The sequence below is a fragment of the Nanorana parkeri genome, unplaced genomic scaffold (genome assembly GCF_000935625.1).
Source record: "Nanorana parkeri isolate BGI_ZX_2015 unplaced genomic scaffold, ASM93562v1 scaffold653, whole genome shotgun sequence".
NCBI classification, from domain to species: domain Eukaryota; kingdom Metazoa; phylum Chordata; class Amphibia; order Anura; family Dicroglossidae; genus Nanorana; species Nanorana parkeri.
In genome coordinates this window covers 37,743-53,029 of record NW_017306921.1, presented here as the reverse complement: position 1 = coordinate 53,029, position 15,287 = coordinate 37,743, and the positions used below count along the sequence as shown (strand labels likewise).

At 39.0% G+C, this 15,287-nt stretch overlaps 1 protein-coding gene across 1 annotated transcript in view; it reads right to left on the bottom strand.

Annotated features, from left to right (window-relative positions):
• Positions 1 to 1,021: 1,021 nt before the first annotated feature.
• Positions 1,022 to 15,287, bottom strand: part of LOC108792524 (chondroitin sulfate proteoglycan 4-like) — a 35,327-nt gene continuing 21,061 nt past the window's right edge. Inside the window, exons 5-10 of the mRNA XM_018563317.1 lie at positions 13,542 to 13,718; positions 10,353 to 10,551; positions 7,740 to 7,871; positions 5,272 to 5,444; positions 3,969 to 4,152; positions 1,022 to 3,265 (exon numbers count right to left, since the gene is read on the bottom strand). Coding sequence (XP_018418819.1) covers positions 1,221 to 3,265; positions 3,969 to 4,152; positions 5,272 to 5,444; positions 7,740 to 7,871; positions 10,353 to 10,551; positions 13,542 to 13,718 — 2,910 coding nt within the window. The 3' untranslated portion in view covers positions 1,022 to 1,220. The remainder of the gene's footprint in view (positions 3,266 to 3,968; positions 4,153 to 5,271; positions 5,445 to 7,739; positions 7,872 to 10,352; positions 10,552 to 13,541; positions 13,719 to 15,287) is intronic.

Here is a 15,287-nt window from a genome sequence, read left to right as displayed (position 1 = left end):
CATGCTGCAAGGGACAGATAGAGACATGCTGCATGACACAAATAGAGACTGATGACAATTGCAGCACATGAAAGTCAAACTGCAGGAATACAAAAAAAAAATATTAAAGTGACAGTGCTAAAATTGATTGACAGATATAGAAATACTTTCCTTATCAGAAACTGTAACCAACACACTGTGTCACATGGGGGAAAAAAAACTTTACTTTACCCAAAAAAATCATACAAGGAGGAAGGAAAAAAGTCTTCATGTTCTGCAGAACTTTTGATTGTATACCAGGACTGTAGCAAGTCTACCTTCTATGTTCATACTGCATGTGAGAGGGCAGGCACCTAAACCGAGCAGCATGTCCTGTGCCATTTTGAGGCCTGAGACCAGTAAACTCCTTACTAATCATCAGATGTTCTTTCAAGAAAAGAAATAATGCAGACTGCCTTGGTTTGTAACTTTTACTGCTTTAGAGGGTGATTTGGGTAAATGAAAAGAGCAAAGTGGGAGTTGTCCAGTTTTGCATCGTGAAAAGGGAAATGCTTCAATCCGGCACCCCAAATTCACAAGAATTAAGCTAATCTAAATACTGCACAAAAAAGATTTTATGTGTGCAGTAATCATGTCCAATATAGTTGTTGGTATTCAAGGCTGGAACAAGTGATGATTACAGCCAGTCAAACATTAGGACCATAAATAAATAAATACATGTCAGTAGTACAACTTTTCATCTATCAAAGCAAACCAAAGGTTTTTAAAATCTTCATGAGAAATGTCAACACAAACATGTCAATAGTGGCATTAAATATTCAACATCAGTAACGTGCCGTCTATTACATTTAACAGTCATTTATTGTAGTCCAGTACCAGCAAAGAGGTAGCATAATAAATGACTGCTAATAAAATATGCACACTAGTATACAGAAATATGTCTTTCACAGACTACAGACAAATAAATAATCACATCTGGACATTTTTCAGAAGCTAAGCAGCCGACACAGCTAAAACCGCACAGCTGACATATGACTTTTTAGAGCTTTTCCTCTAGTAGTCAGGGGAAACACATGATGTCATGTGGTCTACAAGAATCTACTGGCTCCTAGACTGGACTGATTGCCTTTACCTTTACATTAACTTGTGCACCTTGTGAATAAATTGGCTATTTTGGTAAATACCAAAAATATACATATTTATAAAATATATTAGTATAAAAGTTTGTGAGTATTGCCTTGTCACACCCAGTATTGATTAATTTTAAGGGTGGGATTCGTTTTTCTGCAATGTTGTATCATTTCTGGGTCCATCTGCAACCAGGTCTTCTGATGAGTGTCACCACCAAACGGTGGAGCAGAATTTGTAAGTAAATGGTCATGCCTGGGTGGCAAAAGGGGGCTTGCAGAGCAATAATCATCGGGTTTTTGTAGGGGAGTTACAGTCACGCATGGCACAGTGGTACTTCTTTCAGTGTATGGAGAAGGAACCTGAGGTACCATGCTGTAGGAGTGGCTTCTGACATGAGGTTGAGCCTTTTTTGCCCTTCGTTTCCTAAGAAGAAACCAAACAATAAAAATAATGGCCAGCAACAGGACAATGAGAACTACCAGAGGAATTATGATTGAAAGAGGGTTGGTTTGGCTAGGTTCTGCTTCAGGACTATCTGTAGTTTGTTTAATTGTGGTGTCTTGAACAGAAGACCTTGTGGTTGTTACATCCAGAGAGGGAGTTGGCTCATCATGTCTTTGATTTCCCCATCGATTGCGATTGCCAAACCTCTTTATGGGAGCTTCTGTTACATTTATGTTCAACCAGTGACTGGTTGTCCTTTTCTCATGGCTAAGGCCAGTGTACAATAGAGCAGATGTGGTGACTGAAATAGATGCTACAGTTGTTGAAGAGTCTATAAGTGCTGGATCATACGGGACCACAGAATAAGTGAAGTATCCCAGAGCGGGTGGCACGTTCTTAGCTTTTAGCATGAAGGCAAATGAATCGTTGATCATATCCTGATCTGTCACATTGGCATCAACATGCAACGATATATGTCCAGCTTCAATGTCACTATGTGTGAACTTTTCAATGTCTTCATATGTGTCTTTTTTAGACATCTTTCTTCTTACTAGTCTACCATATGTCGGTGCATTTACTACGGAGTATTCTGGGTCACTGCTGGTCAAAGTCGCTAGTTCTGTTGCATTCAGGTCCCCAGTTTTTAAAATATACTTTACACCTGTTGGTATTTTTAGTCCAACAGCAATATCTACTAGAGGCTCCACAGTGATGTTTAGCACCTGTCCTGTGAGATTGCTTTCTGAAGTAAAGATGATCAATTCTAAACTGTCTTGAGATACAGTAAAGTTGCTCATGAGGTATGTTACTTTGCCAGAATCTATTTCTAACTGATCAAAGTTTGTCACAGGTGTGTTGTTAATTAAAATACTGCCAAATCTGGGTGGCTCTGACATCTCAAAATTAATCACTGTGCTCTTTCCATCTGTAGTAGCTGCTAGATTTGTATTTGTAACTGTTGCAAAGGTCTGTCCTTGGACAAGGACTAGATTTGTTTTGTTAACCAAAGTTATGGAAACTGGTGTAACATCTAGATTGAAAAGTTTATATAATGGTTTATGTTTGCCATCTGTCACACTGAAGTAGAACACTCCTGAGCTTGGGCTTCCATCTTGTACAAACCAGAGGTCTCCATTATTAATATCTGCTTGTGTAAAATGCTGAATGGTTTCATTTAGGTTGTCCAATTTGGCCAAGAAGCCATTATTTGGTGCACTTATTACTGTGTATGTTATATCTTCTGGAGGATTATCCAGATCTTCAACATTCAGGTTTTCTGGGCCTAAGGCCACCATTTTCCCTTGCAGAACTCTAAGAATGGGCCGTTTTGTTTTAAGCTCGGGTGGTTGGTCATTAACAGGTATTACAGCGATATTAAATATCTCCTCTATAACATCAAAGTCTGGCTTAACAGCAGATTTACTTTTTAAATTGAGCCATGTGGCAAAAGTGAAGTTATCTGTAGGTGACTCTGCTCCATTGTGTGCATAGGTAATCCCAAATTTATTGACAATGTACTGGGAAAAGTTGGGCTTTTCTTTAGTGATATTCCTGTCTCCAACTATGATCACACCATGTTTGGGTAACGTGGTCACCTGGAACCAAACTTCGTATGCGGCTCGTTGAGATTCTGGCAGCCTGACTAGCAGATTGGAGGCATCCAGCTTTGACTTGTCTATTTGAATTTTTTGTCCTTCCAAAACAGAAGCACCTATACAAAATAATGAAAGGGGATTATAAGGTGGAAGCTTAAACAGAATACTCAATTCAAAAACCTCCAGCTAGTTTTCAAGAGCTCACATGTAATCTTTCTGGATACCAAGCAACTATACGGAGCTCATAGATTTATCACAGCAGAAAGTAAGTATTCATGGGTGCCTATTGTGACAGACTAGACACGTTAGAGATGCCCATAGAAAACATTACCTAACAAGCTGAATTGTTCTCTATTTTGCCCATGTTCCTAGAGGTCAAATTATCACACAGCTACCCAGGTAGCACAATGCAGATAACAGGCATAATCACAGAGGTGAGAATCTGACCAGTGGCTTTAATATAATGTACTTGGTTAGTGAAGGATGACTCAAGAATATTCCAATTTTATTTGTTTTTCATTATATAAGGTTTTGCTTATACCACAATTATGTGCAAAATATTGTTTCTAACTATTGTAAGCACAAAGGAAGTGCAGGCCTAGCAGAAGACAGAAAGACTTGTTTTGAGCTGCATCTACATTTTTGTCCTCTGTACCCCTTTTGTCACCGCCAGCCTTTTGAATTAAGCAGAATAGAGACAGGAAGAGGAGAATTCACAATTAAACCATGTAAACATTTGTTGAGGGAAGCCTGATTTTATAAGAATATTTTCTTTATCTGTTTGGGGAATACCTTTTAATAATTATAACAAAAAAGTACCATTATTTGCAATGAGGCGGGTTGGCCTGTTCGGATCATCAATCTCATAAGATATAGCGATGAGGAACTTCTGGTTTTCTAGCATGGCAGGAGGTGAGACCACCGTGAAAGAGAAGGAATCCTGTGTACTCCACACTACAGCTTCTGTATCTTTATGTTCATACAAGATCATCCCCTCATCAACCTGTGCAAGACAGAAAAGATCCTAATTTCTCACTGAAGGTAAGTGAAACAACATTGTCATAAAAAAAATCATTGTTAAAGCAACAATACTTTGTCAAATGACAGTAATCAGATGCTTACAACGCAGGACTATATTTCTCTATGACCATGGGTACTAGCAAAACCGGTTTACAACACTTCTAGAGGGTTCAACCAGCATTTTCTACTGGGGCCTGTGAACAAAGTGTCCATGCACACACACCTTCACGGGTACAGAACAAATATGGAGAGCAAATGGCACAGGTATAATTCGACATCTTGGTGTACTAAGGCTTTGGCGGTGGCTGTTAAGACTCACCATGCACTGCACCAGGCAAGTAGAATGAACAGTCCTCTCCATTAGACATTCTTGGTGACATATCTGCTTGTCTATGGCTCGCCTAATAGTGATATTAGCCACTTTTTGCATTCTTTGCAAAAAACACAACAACAAAAAAAAAAAATACCAGTTCATACCAGAGTCTTGTGAGAGATTGGGTTTGAAAACGTTTTGTTTAAAATAACATTTTGCATGCCATGTGACGATAGCAGTGCAGTGGTAGGAAGTGACCAAGCAGTCCTTTTAGCATGCTTATTAGAGGGCTTTTAGCCTTGTATGGCAGTGCGAGCCAGATCACCCACAAGGAGAACTGGCCCGGTAGACATCAGGGAGCCCACTCCTCCTCCAACCAGCTCCAACTCTCCAAGTCCTCCCTGGAGACTGCATGCCTAGCACAGAAGCTCGCCTCCCACAGCTAAAGTTTCTCAGCCTAGGCTGTACAGACAACCTCCACAAGTGAAAATGCAGCTGATACTGGATAGGTTGGTTTCAGCAGAGCAAACTTTTGATACAATACATGAATAGTTAGGCAGCAGTAAAGGTCTCATACTAACAAATCAGGTTACACCATCAAAATAAAGCAAGGAATCTGATTGCTACGGGCAACAGTTCAAACACTGCTGTAGTTAATTTTACATATGTTCTCAAAAATTAGCTTCATGGTCTGATGTGTTTACAGATCTGCTTTGTATTTTAGAACAGCTCTTAGACTGTCCCCACAATAATGTATATAGTGTAAATGGCATATAAAATGAAGCTCACCATCAACTGGGTAAAGCTCGTCACTTCTCCTGTTGCATTTTCCAGTTCCAATTTTAAGATTCGCCCATGTTTTGGAGGGCTGGACACCTGGAAGGTTATTGTCCTGTTATTCTTGTCACTCTGATCATTGGTAAAAGCTTTTAATACCTCAGAAGATATGACCCTCCGTGTTCCTGGACAATGAAAACATATATATGAATTCATACTGCACCATGTACACCAAATGTATAGATAAGGATCCAAGTAGTAAATAGAAGAAGCGCAACACTAAATAACACAAAGAACTTCTAATTTAACCCTTTTACAACCAGAGGACCTTAAAGCTTACACACCCAGACCAAATTTAGTAGCGTCAGCTTGACTATAGCTCTGTGACTAATGTTTCAGTTTGACAGTGAGGCAGTAAAACATGCACAGTTAAGCTGGCCAAACACTAAGGGAATTTCGGCTGGTTCTCGAAAATTTGCAGTGGGCTTCAGTCAACACCTTTTCGGTTGACATCCCTCGATCAGCTGATCGAAGGAGCCGGTTGGAAGATCTTCAAATGAACAAAGGCGGCAGCCAATCAGCTGCCAACTCTGATTGGGTATGCTGACAGCAGCTGGCGGCCACCATCAGAATACAATGAAGTCAGCGGGAGATTGCTTGATCAACACTCATAAGCATTGATGGAGGAATCTGTTATATGTTCTTTGTTCTTACAAGCGTTGATCAAGCAATCTCCCGCTTAGATTTTCTTTGTTCAGGCCGCAGGTTGAATAAAGAAAATATTACAGTGTATGGCCAACCTTACACATTCCTAATTTACTGCTGCAACACAGTTAATGTTTATTAATGTGACATTGGCAATTGTGTGTGAAGGTTTAAAAAGGAATATTGTGGTCATAAACTGATTAAACACTTTACATTAAATCTTTAGCGACTAAATTATATATTTCCAAGAATTAATCAATGTTTGTTTTGTTTTATTGTTTCTTCAAAGGAAGGATCTAAAAGCCTAACCCAAAAACATAAATTAAATATATTGCAGTTTACCAGCCCTTAAATGTGGCGGCTGCATTTCTCTTTTTTTATGTTTTCTTTACCTGGTGATCCGGCCAGTAAGGCCTCATTCACACACAACGCAAGAGCAAAATTGTATGCATATTTGTAAATGCGTATAATCGCGTATATATGTGCGTGTATGTATGCGAGTATAGGCGTGAATTGTATGCAAACCCAACATGCATAATTTTTCATAGAAACTTTAATGTACTGTATGCGCGTAATACACGCAGAAATTCAGAGCCCTCGCTTCCACTTCCACGCATCTCGCTTCCACTTTATTTTTGCGCATCTTTACGCAGCGCAAAAATACGCCTCCATACGGCAATGTGAATGAGGCCTAACACACATCCTGATGTGTTAGGGTGGCTCCACTCTATGGAGGAGCAATGGAGCCAGCCTTGTACAGCAGCACTGTGGAGAGGGCAGTGTTGGGTGCACCTACGTACAATAATGATAATTGCGCCCATTGCACCGCACTTGTTATATATCACAGTGAACATCAGCGCATGAGCCATAATCGTGGGGCCATCAATCACTGTTAACACTTAACTGATGAGCAGTAAAAGCTTTTAAAGCGTCACCTATGGTCAATTTTGGGAATGGTAGTTTTTCGTGATTTTGCGAGTGCGCGCAATTTTAAAACTTGACGTGTTTGGTGACTATTTACCCAATGTGGCCCCGTCTTTTATATTTGATCAAAAATTTGGGTCATAATAAAATGTTTGAAAACATAATACCTTTTTTTTCCCAAAACTTTTTGGCACTTTTTTGTTAGATAGTAAAAAATAAAAATCCCAGTGTTGATTAAATACAACAAAAATAAAGCTCTATCTGTCCCCCAAAAATCATATAAAATGAATTTCGGTACAGCGTCGCATGACGGAATGAATGTCAGTGAAAGTACCTCAGCGCTGAATACTGAAAAATTGAATTTGTGCTGCTGTTGTTAATGCTTCAAATCTTTCAGTCAACAGCATTTCAGCATGTCTATGTGGAAGACAGGAGCACACATGTGCACTGCGAGGGATAGTGGTTGGATTCTTAGCAAACATTCAACTGACTCCTATTATTAGCATTAGGTTACCACAAAATCAAAGACCATATAACGCTGTGGACTGCCTTACGTTTACAATACTGAGTAAGGCCCTTTCAGACCAGCTGATCAGGAGAGGATCCGTCAACAGATCCTCTCCTGATCACAGCAGTATAGATCGGATGTCACCGCTGTTACATCCATGTCCGTACAGTTTTTTCCGCCATCTTGCGATGGGAGGAAAAAATGGAAAGTGCCAGACCCCATGTGTGTCTATAGGGAATCTGAAGTAAACAGACAGGTGTCCCCACCACGATCCGGTCCGTCGAAAGAAGTTCTACAAAAAAAAAAAAAAAAAAAAGGTTATTGATATAGTTGTGGAATTTACCTGGAAATACACCAAGACCTTTATTTACTTCAAGATTTATAACCAGGGTTCTTGCAGTGATGCTGAAAATTTGTCTTGGTGCAAAATTCAAACTATCTGTAACCTGGAAGTTGAAACCCCCAGACATTGGTCCTGAAAGACAACCGACAAAGAGCACAACATCAGCAACCCTGGTGATTTTACCTCAAAGGCTGGTTTGGTAAACCATGAGTGTTCCTGCACCACAAGGGAGTGTCATGTAACCTTCTTCATTTTCCTAACTGGTTCTGGTAAAAACATTTCAACCAGTTAACAGCAAATTACAATTATGAATCAGAAATGTATTAAAATGGAACAGCATGTCCATTTCCCAACAGTTGGAATACTTACCTACTGTCTGGTGCTGTCCCCAGCAAACTCACCACTCCTTATTGCCATTCTTCTTCTGACTGATGGTCAATGTCATCCAACCCACTTCCTTTGAGCCCAGGCTGTCAATTACATCACGCAGCCCGGTCTCACATGAACTGAGCGGTGGTTACATGTGCCCGCAAGAATGCTGCTCGGTCTAGGATGAAGGACTGTCCACTGAAGTGAAAGGACCTGTGATGTCACTAAACTGCAGGGAAAAGGTATTGATAGAGATATTTTTTTTTTTTCCCCAAACAAAAAAAAAAAAAACTGGTTTGAAGGAGTAGAGAGAATGAATATAAAGCTTCACAATAATACTATAATGCTTGCTGTAAAGTGGAACATTCTAAAACTCACTTCTCCAGCAATGCGATTTTCACAAGCTTTCTCGCCAGTGCCATCATCTTCTCCCCAGCTTCTTCTGGGTTCAGGGACTTCAGCCATCTTGATTGGTCAAGCAAGGATGGTCAAGCAAGGATGGCATAACTCAAAAAAAGAAATGAAATGATCTACAGAAGATCAGATCAAATACAGTAGAATGAGGGTCGGAATGCCAACTGTAGTACAAAAATATTAATTTTATTTGTCATATTTTAAAATACGGGTCATGAACACAGACCAGCAATCCACCACCAAAAACCCAGGGTTAAAAAACAGTTAATGATCAAAAACACACTCACTACAAAGACAGACAACCATGGACCAGCTGATTAATGTGAGCATATGAACCGGTGTAGCTCTAAAAAATAAGGCTGATATTGCTGAATGAAAAGATATGTTACAATATCACAAATAACACTCTATTTGCTGCTGAAGGCAAAGTATCCTTTCCCGGAACTACATGGTGCATGTGAGTACTCATATGTTGGACTTTTAAATGGTACACTTGGAGATTTACTTCTGTTGTGCTCACACACGAGGAGACCATTAATCTTTACATTTATGGGACGTTATCACAGCAAACAGAGCTGGTTTTGCACAAGGACCCCTGTATCCTATTTGCAGCAGTATACAATCAACTGAAACTTCAAAGAAAACTGTTTAGCAACATCATTGCACAGAGCGCACATTGACTTCCATATTACTTGGAAAGGATACTTTACCTTCAGCAGCAAATCTAGTGTTATTTGTGATATTGTAACATCTCTTTTCATTCAGCGCTGTCAGCCTTATCTTTAGAGCTACACTGGTTCATATGCTCACATTAATCAGCTGGTCCATGGTTGTCTGTCTTTGTAGTGAGTGTGTCTTTGATCATTAACTGGTTTTTAACCCTGGGTTTTTGGTGGTGGATTGCTGGTCTGTGTTCATGACCCGTATTTTAAAATATGACAAATAAAATTTATATTTTTGTACTACAGTTCCGACCCTCATTCTACTGTGTTTGATCTGATCTTCTGTAGATCATTTCATTTCTTTTTTCTAGTATGTTTCTCACAGTAGAGGGTTGTTGAAAGCCCCAAACTATAGTGATTCTTTTCCCCAGATAGGGGTTAATGTAAATTGGGTCTGGACTCTGGTTGTAAAACTCTCTTTTTAAGGATGGTATAACTCCCACGCATGCGCAGCTCACTGTACATCCTAAAGCATCTTGTGAGGATGAAGGTAAGGATGCTTTATTGTAGAAGAGACATTGTCCCTACTGCAATAAAAATCCTTTCTGCTGGCAAATTGAGAAAATATGGGTTAGGTTTCACTTTAAAACTTGCTAACTTGATGATAAAAATAGGTATTCAGTCTGGGAATTTTGACCTTATTGGCTTCATACTTGTACCAAGTCTCTGAAAAAAAAATGAAGTCAGACAGCCTTAAAGGAGATGTGACGGGAGGACGCTAGTTTGTGTCCTCCTGTTACCCTAAGGAGACCTATGGGGAAAAACCTTACCCACATTAGTACTCCTTTAATAAAATATACATTAAAATGATATGCATAGCTCAGTGAATGATGCAGTGATTGCACATGCCTGTAAGGTTATGTGCATCCACACATTAAAATTGGCCCCCCTATACTGCACAGAACAGGTGGGCAGACCTGTGACCTAATGAGCTAAGAGGTGAAATTTCCCAGGAGATAAAAAAAATAGGTAAATAATACATTTCAGCTAACACTTCCAAAATTCTACTATGCTTCTTTGAACCAATATTTCACAATATAAGAGATTGGGAGACACATGTACACGGAAATCCACCATAAACTAGAAAAAAATTAAATAATTCGCTCACCATTGTGTACAAACACCAGATGCCCATCATTTATGTGCTGCTGGGTGAAATTGAGAATGCTCCGATTTGGATAGGATTTGAGTGCCAGGTAACCATTGCTAGGCGGTGTGATAAAGAACACCAGGTCAGCTGGGGGCGTGTCCTTATCTTCAGCCAACAGATCATTAGATGTCACTTCAGTCACTGAGCCAACCCAGACCTAAAAGACAAGCGAAACAGGTGCTTTATATCAGGTGCTTTATATATCACGGTATGTCTTCATAGATCCATGTTACGGAGCTTCAAACCCTATTGTACCTTTCATATTATCAGACGTTTACCTTTGTAAAGCTAATAAACTGAAACACCTCCAGGACGTCTGCACATTTATTATCAGTACTGTAAATGTAAGCAGATTTCCTATATTAAGCATATTTAACTTTGCAGAGGGATAAAATATTGATTATATTTCAATGAACCTGAGAAACCTTTGCCTACTACATGGCAGGAAAAAACCCCAAACATTTATTTTGATATTAAAGCCCAATGCAAGGCACCACCAACTTTATAGTTTTTGAGGGCTTAGTATGCATTTTTTTGTGCATGTAGTAATCTAATATTTGCTTTCAGTTATTGCTTAGCAGTATCTGATAATACAGCTCCAACTATACCTATGGCCTCTGCCAAAAACAATACTGGGGTCTGTCATACTTGCAACGCTTATGCTGGTGGGGGGCGTTAAGTACAGTAGGGCTGCAACCAACTAATCGATAATGAGAATTGTTGTCAACAATTCTCATTATCGATTAGTTGGTGTGGATTCCGTAGTTCTCTCCTCCACGATGGGCACCAGTGTTTCATTGGCTCCATGGACACAGACCCCTGCATTCATTCGAATGGCTGCCAAAACGTGCCGCACGCAGTGCAATTGCCGCACTGGAATGACCGGTACCGCAATGCCGTGCATTACAGTGTTTTTTAAAAATTGCTTTATTCTGAAGTAAACTTGTTTGTAAATAGGACGTTCTCTAGGGGAATGCATGTTCGAGACCTGCATTCCCCTTGAGAACGTCCTAAGTGACAAAACGCGTCGGGGCAGGCCTATCTGATGTCACAGCTAATGCAGAAGTAAGCACGGGTGTTCTTGGGATATAAGCCGGCTGGTTTTTTACATGTGAGTCTCTACTTTGTTTTATCAAATAAACTGTTTATACTGCGCCATGAGGAGTTCCCTTTGATTTTTTACCGCATGTGGAACAACATCTCTTAACATATGGGAGAAAAAGCTGGGGACCTTTTGATCCAATACCGACTTCAGGCTACCTACAAAGTTTAAAACGATGTTTATGTGGTGATTGCGCATTGCCCCAGGTGGATTCATGTGTGGCACTGGGAGGATTACTAAGCAAGTTTTAATCTGGATGGTTATTTATCCAGTCTTATGTCACACCAATTCGAATGTATTTACAGTATACACGTTACTTTGAGGTACACCTCTTCTGTATAATATTGTTTGCACAATATTGGTATATTTGTTAACATGCATATATGATTTTGCATAGGATTTGAGTTCATATTAATATTTTTTAGTTGCACCAGGGTATCTAGTGCCACACAATCGCTATTCACATTTGGGACTTGTTTGTCTATATTGTGGCAGCTTTATCACCCATAGCAGGGAATATCATCCACAAGCGCAGATCAACAGACTTAATAAACTTGTTTGTAACACTCTATTTGTGTATTTTAAATAAAAGATAGTATTTAATTTTTTTTATCGGAAAAATCGAAAAAATAATCCGCCGATTAATCGATTATGAAAATAACCGTTAGTTGCAGCCCTAAAGTACAGCCAGAGCTGTACTATCTGGTGAACCTGAAAAGCAATGTTTTTAGGCTACAAGAAAGCAAAGATTAGACTGTTGGGGTTTAATAAGGAGTTGCGCTAATATTGCGCAACATAAAAATTTTCAACTACCACCATTTTATTCTATAGGGTCTTGGCATTCAGAAAATATATAATGTTGGGGGGTTTTACGTCATTTTCAGGCCTAAAATGTGGAATATAACATGGGTGCAAAAATGGAAAAAAGGGCCTCAGTCATGAAGGGGTTAAAGCTGAACCTTTAGTTTAAAATTAGCTAAAATAGATTCTAGATGCATCACAACAAAAGGTGTTTAATATATTAAATTTTTTGTTTTTGTTTTACCAAAGCAGTGACAGTCTGGATAGAAAAGCCTGCCCCTTGCCAGCAGCTGCAGCGTGGGCGCTCTACTTTCAGTGAGAAAGCAGTGATCTCTCTGCAGAGGTCTGGCATGCCCCCCGCTGATTCAGAGCCAGAGCTCTCTAATCTGGAAGGAGCAAGATCTTTGCTTATTGCAGAGCTGTAGGTTTGACTATGGCAGTAGGGACTTTGCACACCTTTTGTTTAAATACACCTGGAATGTTTTTTTTTTGTGGCCAATTGTTATATTGGTGGGGTTTGCACTATTTGATTTATGGACTACAATATCAATACAAATAAGTACACTAAATGTGAGATTGTAGTCCATCACAGGAGGGAGCTCAGAGCGCTGGCTACTTTAAACACATACAGGGACCATGGGGAACAAAAGTAGCCCCCCTCCAGAAGGAATTCAGAGATGATTTGAGGATCTACAGTTTAGTGATACACAAATAAGATACATTTATTTCTGTTAATAGTTAGGGTACTTGAATGTATTTTTAGGATTTACCTCTTGAGTTTAGTGTCACTTTAACTATACACTGCATAATAATATTTACATATATTTCTGTACACTGGAAATGTATTTGCATTTGTACTAATACTATTGATGGGTTATTGCATCCACTGTATGTTAATATTCCTATCAACACTGCATGATATACAGATAGGCACTGGAAGAATCTATAATTCCAGAATAAAATCATTAAAAAATAGAACATTAAAATGTCACAAAAATGCTTTCAAGTAACAGATTCACTTTATAACAGTCATGGTAAGCACACTGTGCTACCAAAATCAACATGGTTCTAATGTTAAATGTTAGATCCACGTTGTGTTACTGCAGAAACATGACAAACAAGTGAAGTAAACTTACTAGAACCCAACAAAGGAAGAACACAAGAAAAACCTGGGCTGGCTCCTGTGGTACAATACAGACAGTTCAGTATCAGTGTGGGGTCTCTTCTCTATTTTACATACTTACTCGAAATATGTTGTTGGCTGTTATCACTGGGTGTTCATCATTAATGGGAATAACAGACACAAAAATGGCCTGTGGGAGACTTTGCTTGGAAAGCTCTGTATTATTCAGAATTATTGTAAAATTATCCTGCAAGATTTCACTATCATCATGGACATAATAGATTAGTTCCTGCTCCACCTTTAAAAAAAAAAAAAAGAAAAATGATATATGTAAACATATTACTGGTACATTGGGAGATAAGCAAATAAAGTAAAAATAAACCAGATCAGCTATGTATTTATTCAAAATAATTTAATACAATTAAATATGATTAAAGCCCAAGTCTGGACACCATGATTCTACTAGGTTCTGCTGTGTTCATATGTCTTTACCTGAACTCTGATTGGTTGTTGTGAGTTAGAGATGGTTCACAGTTTTATATTTTAAATTGTGTGCATTTTTTAAAGTTTTTCTCTTGCGTTAGTCACTCATCTCTGTGTTTATTTTACAAGTTGGAGGTTACTTACTGAGTTACATTTCATTCATCCCTAAGACCAATATGTTTTTGTCAAAATGCTCCCCAAATGCTATTTACAGGAAGTTTAGAGAATACACAGATGAGAAAAACCCCAGTAAATATAATGGCAGGGATCTTAAAACCCTAATTACTGCCAAAAGCAAAACAATAATAAATATTGTTATTAATATAATAAATTCGTTCCAAATCAGCCAATGTGATTTGTCTAGATTTGTTTTCTCATTTTGTCTCTCATAGTTGAGGTCTACCTATGATGCCAATTACAGGCCTCTCTCATCTTTTTAAGTGGGAGAACTTGCACAATTGGTGGCTGACTAAATACTTTTTTGCCCCACCGTATATTGCAACTTGCTAGTTAGATATGGTGGCTGCATTCATTTTTTTTTTTTTCGCCTTTATTTTCTACTGGTGATCCAAGCAGAAAGTCTATTATTTTTCAACTAAACTCAGAAGTTATATCTTAAAAATTAATTCAAGTACTCTAAGTATTAACAAAAATGTAGCTTATAGTGCACCACTTGGTTGTAAATCCTCAAATCATCTCTGAATTGGTGCGGTCACTGTCCTTCCTTCTGGAGGGTGGCTATTTTTGTTCCCCATGGTCCCTGTGTGTGTTGTAACGTAGCCACCGCTCCAAGCTTACTCCTGTGATGGACTACATCTTCAATACAAATTAGTAAACTAAACATGAGATTGTAGTCCATCACGGAAGTGAGCTTGGAGTGATGGCTACTTTATAACACACACAGGGACCATGGGGAACAAATGTAGCCACCCTCCAGAAGGAAGGACAGTGTCAGCACCAATTCGGAGATGATTTGAGGATCTACAGCCGAGTGATACACAAATAAGATACATTTTTGTTACTAGTTAAGGTACGTGAATGTATTTTTAAGATTTAACTCCTGAGATCAGTGTCACTTTAACAGACCAAGCTGTTCAGCAAAAGTGGCAGATAGAGGGTTGAGACAAACCATTTATCTCTGACAGGGGTGCTGCTGTCATGGTCATAAATTAATAAATATAAAACCTTTAGCCCAAAAGAAAAAAGAACCTGTTGCTGTAACTGCTTAAAAAGTTTTAGATAGAGTTCAGATTTAATTTGTTAGTCAAGTCCATCTAAATCTGCTGTCCATCTAACACTCCTCTCTCCACAGGTTGACAATGCTGCTGTCCAAGGGTGGTTCTGTTGCTCCTTCAAAAAGTGGAGCAACCCCTTAGGGACCATG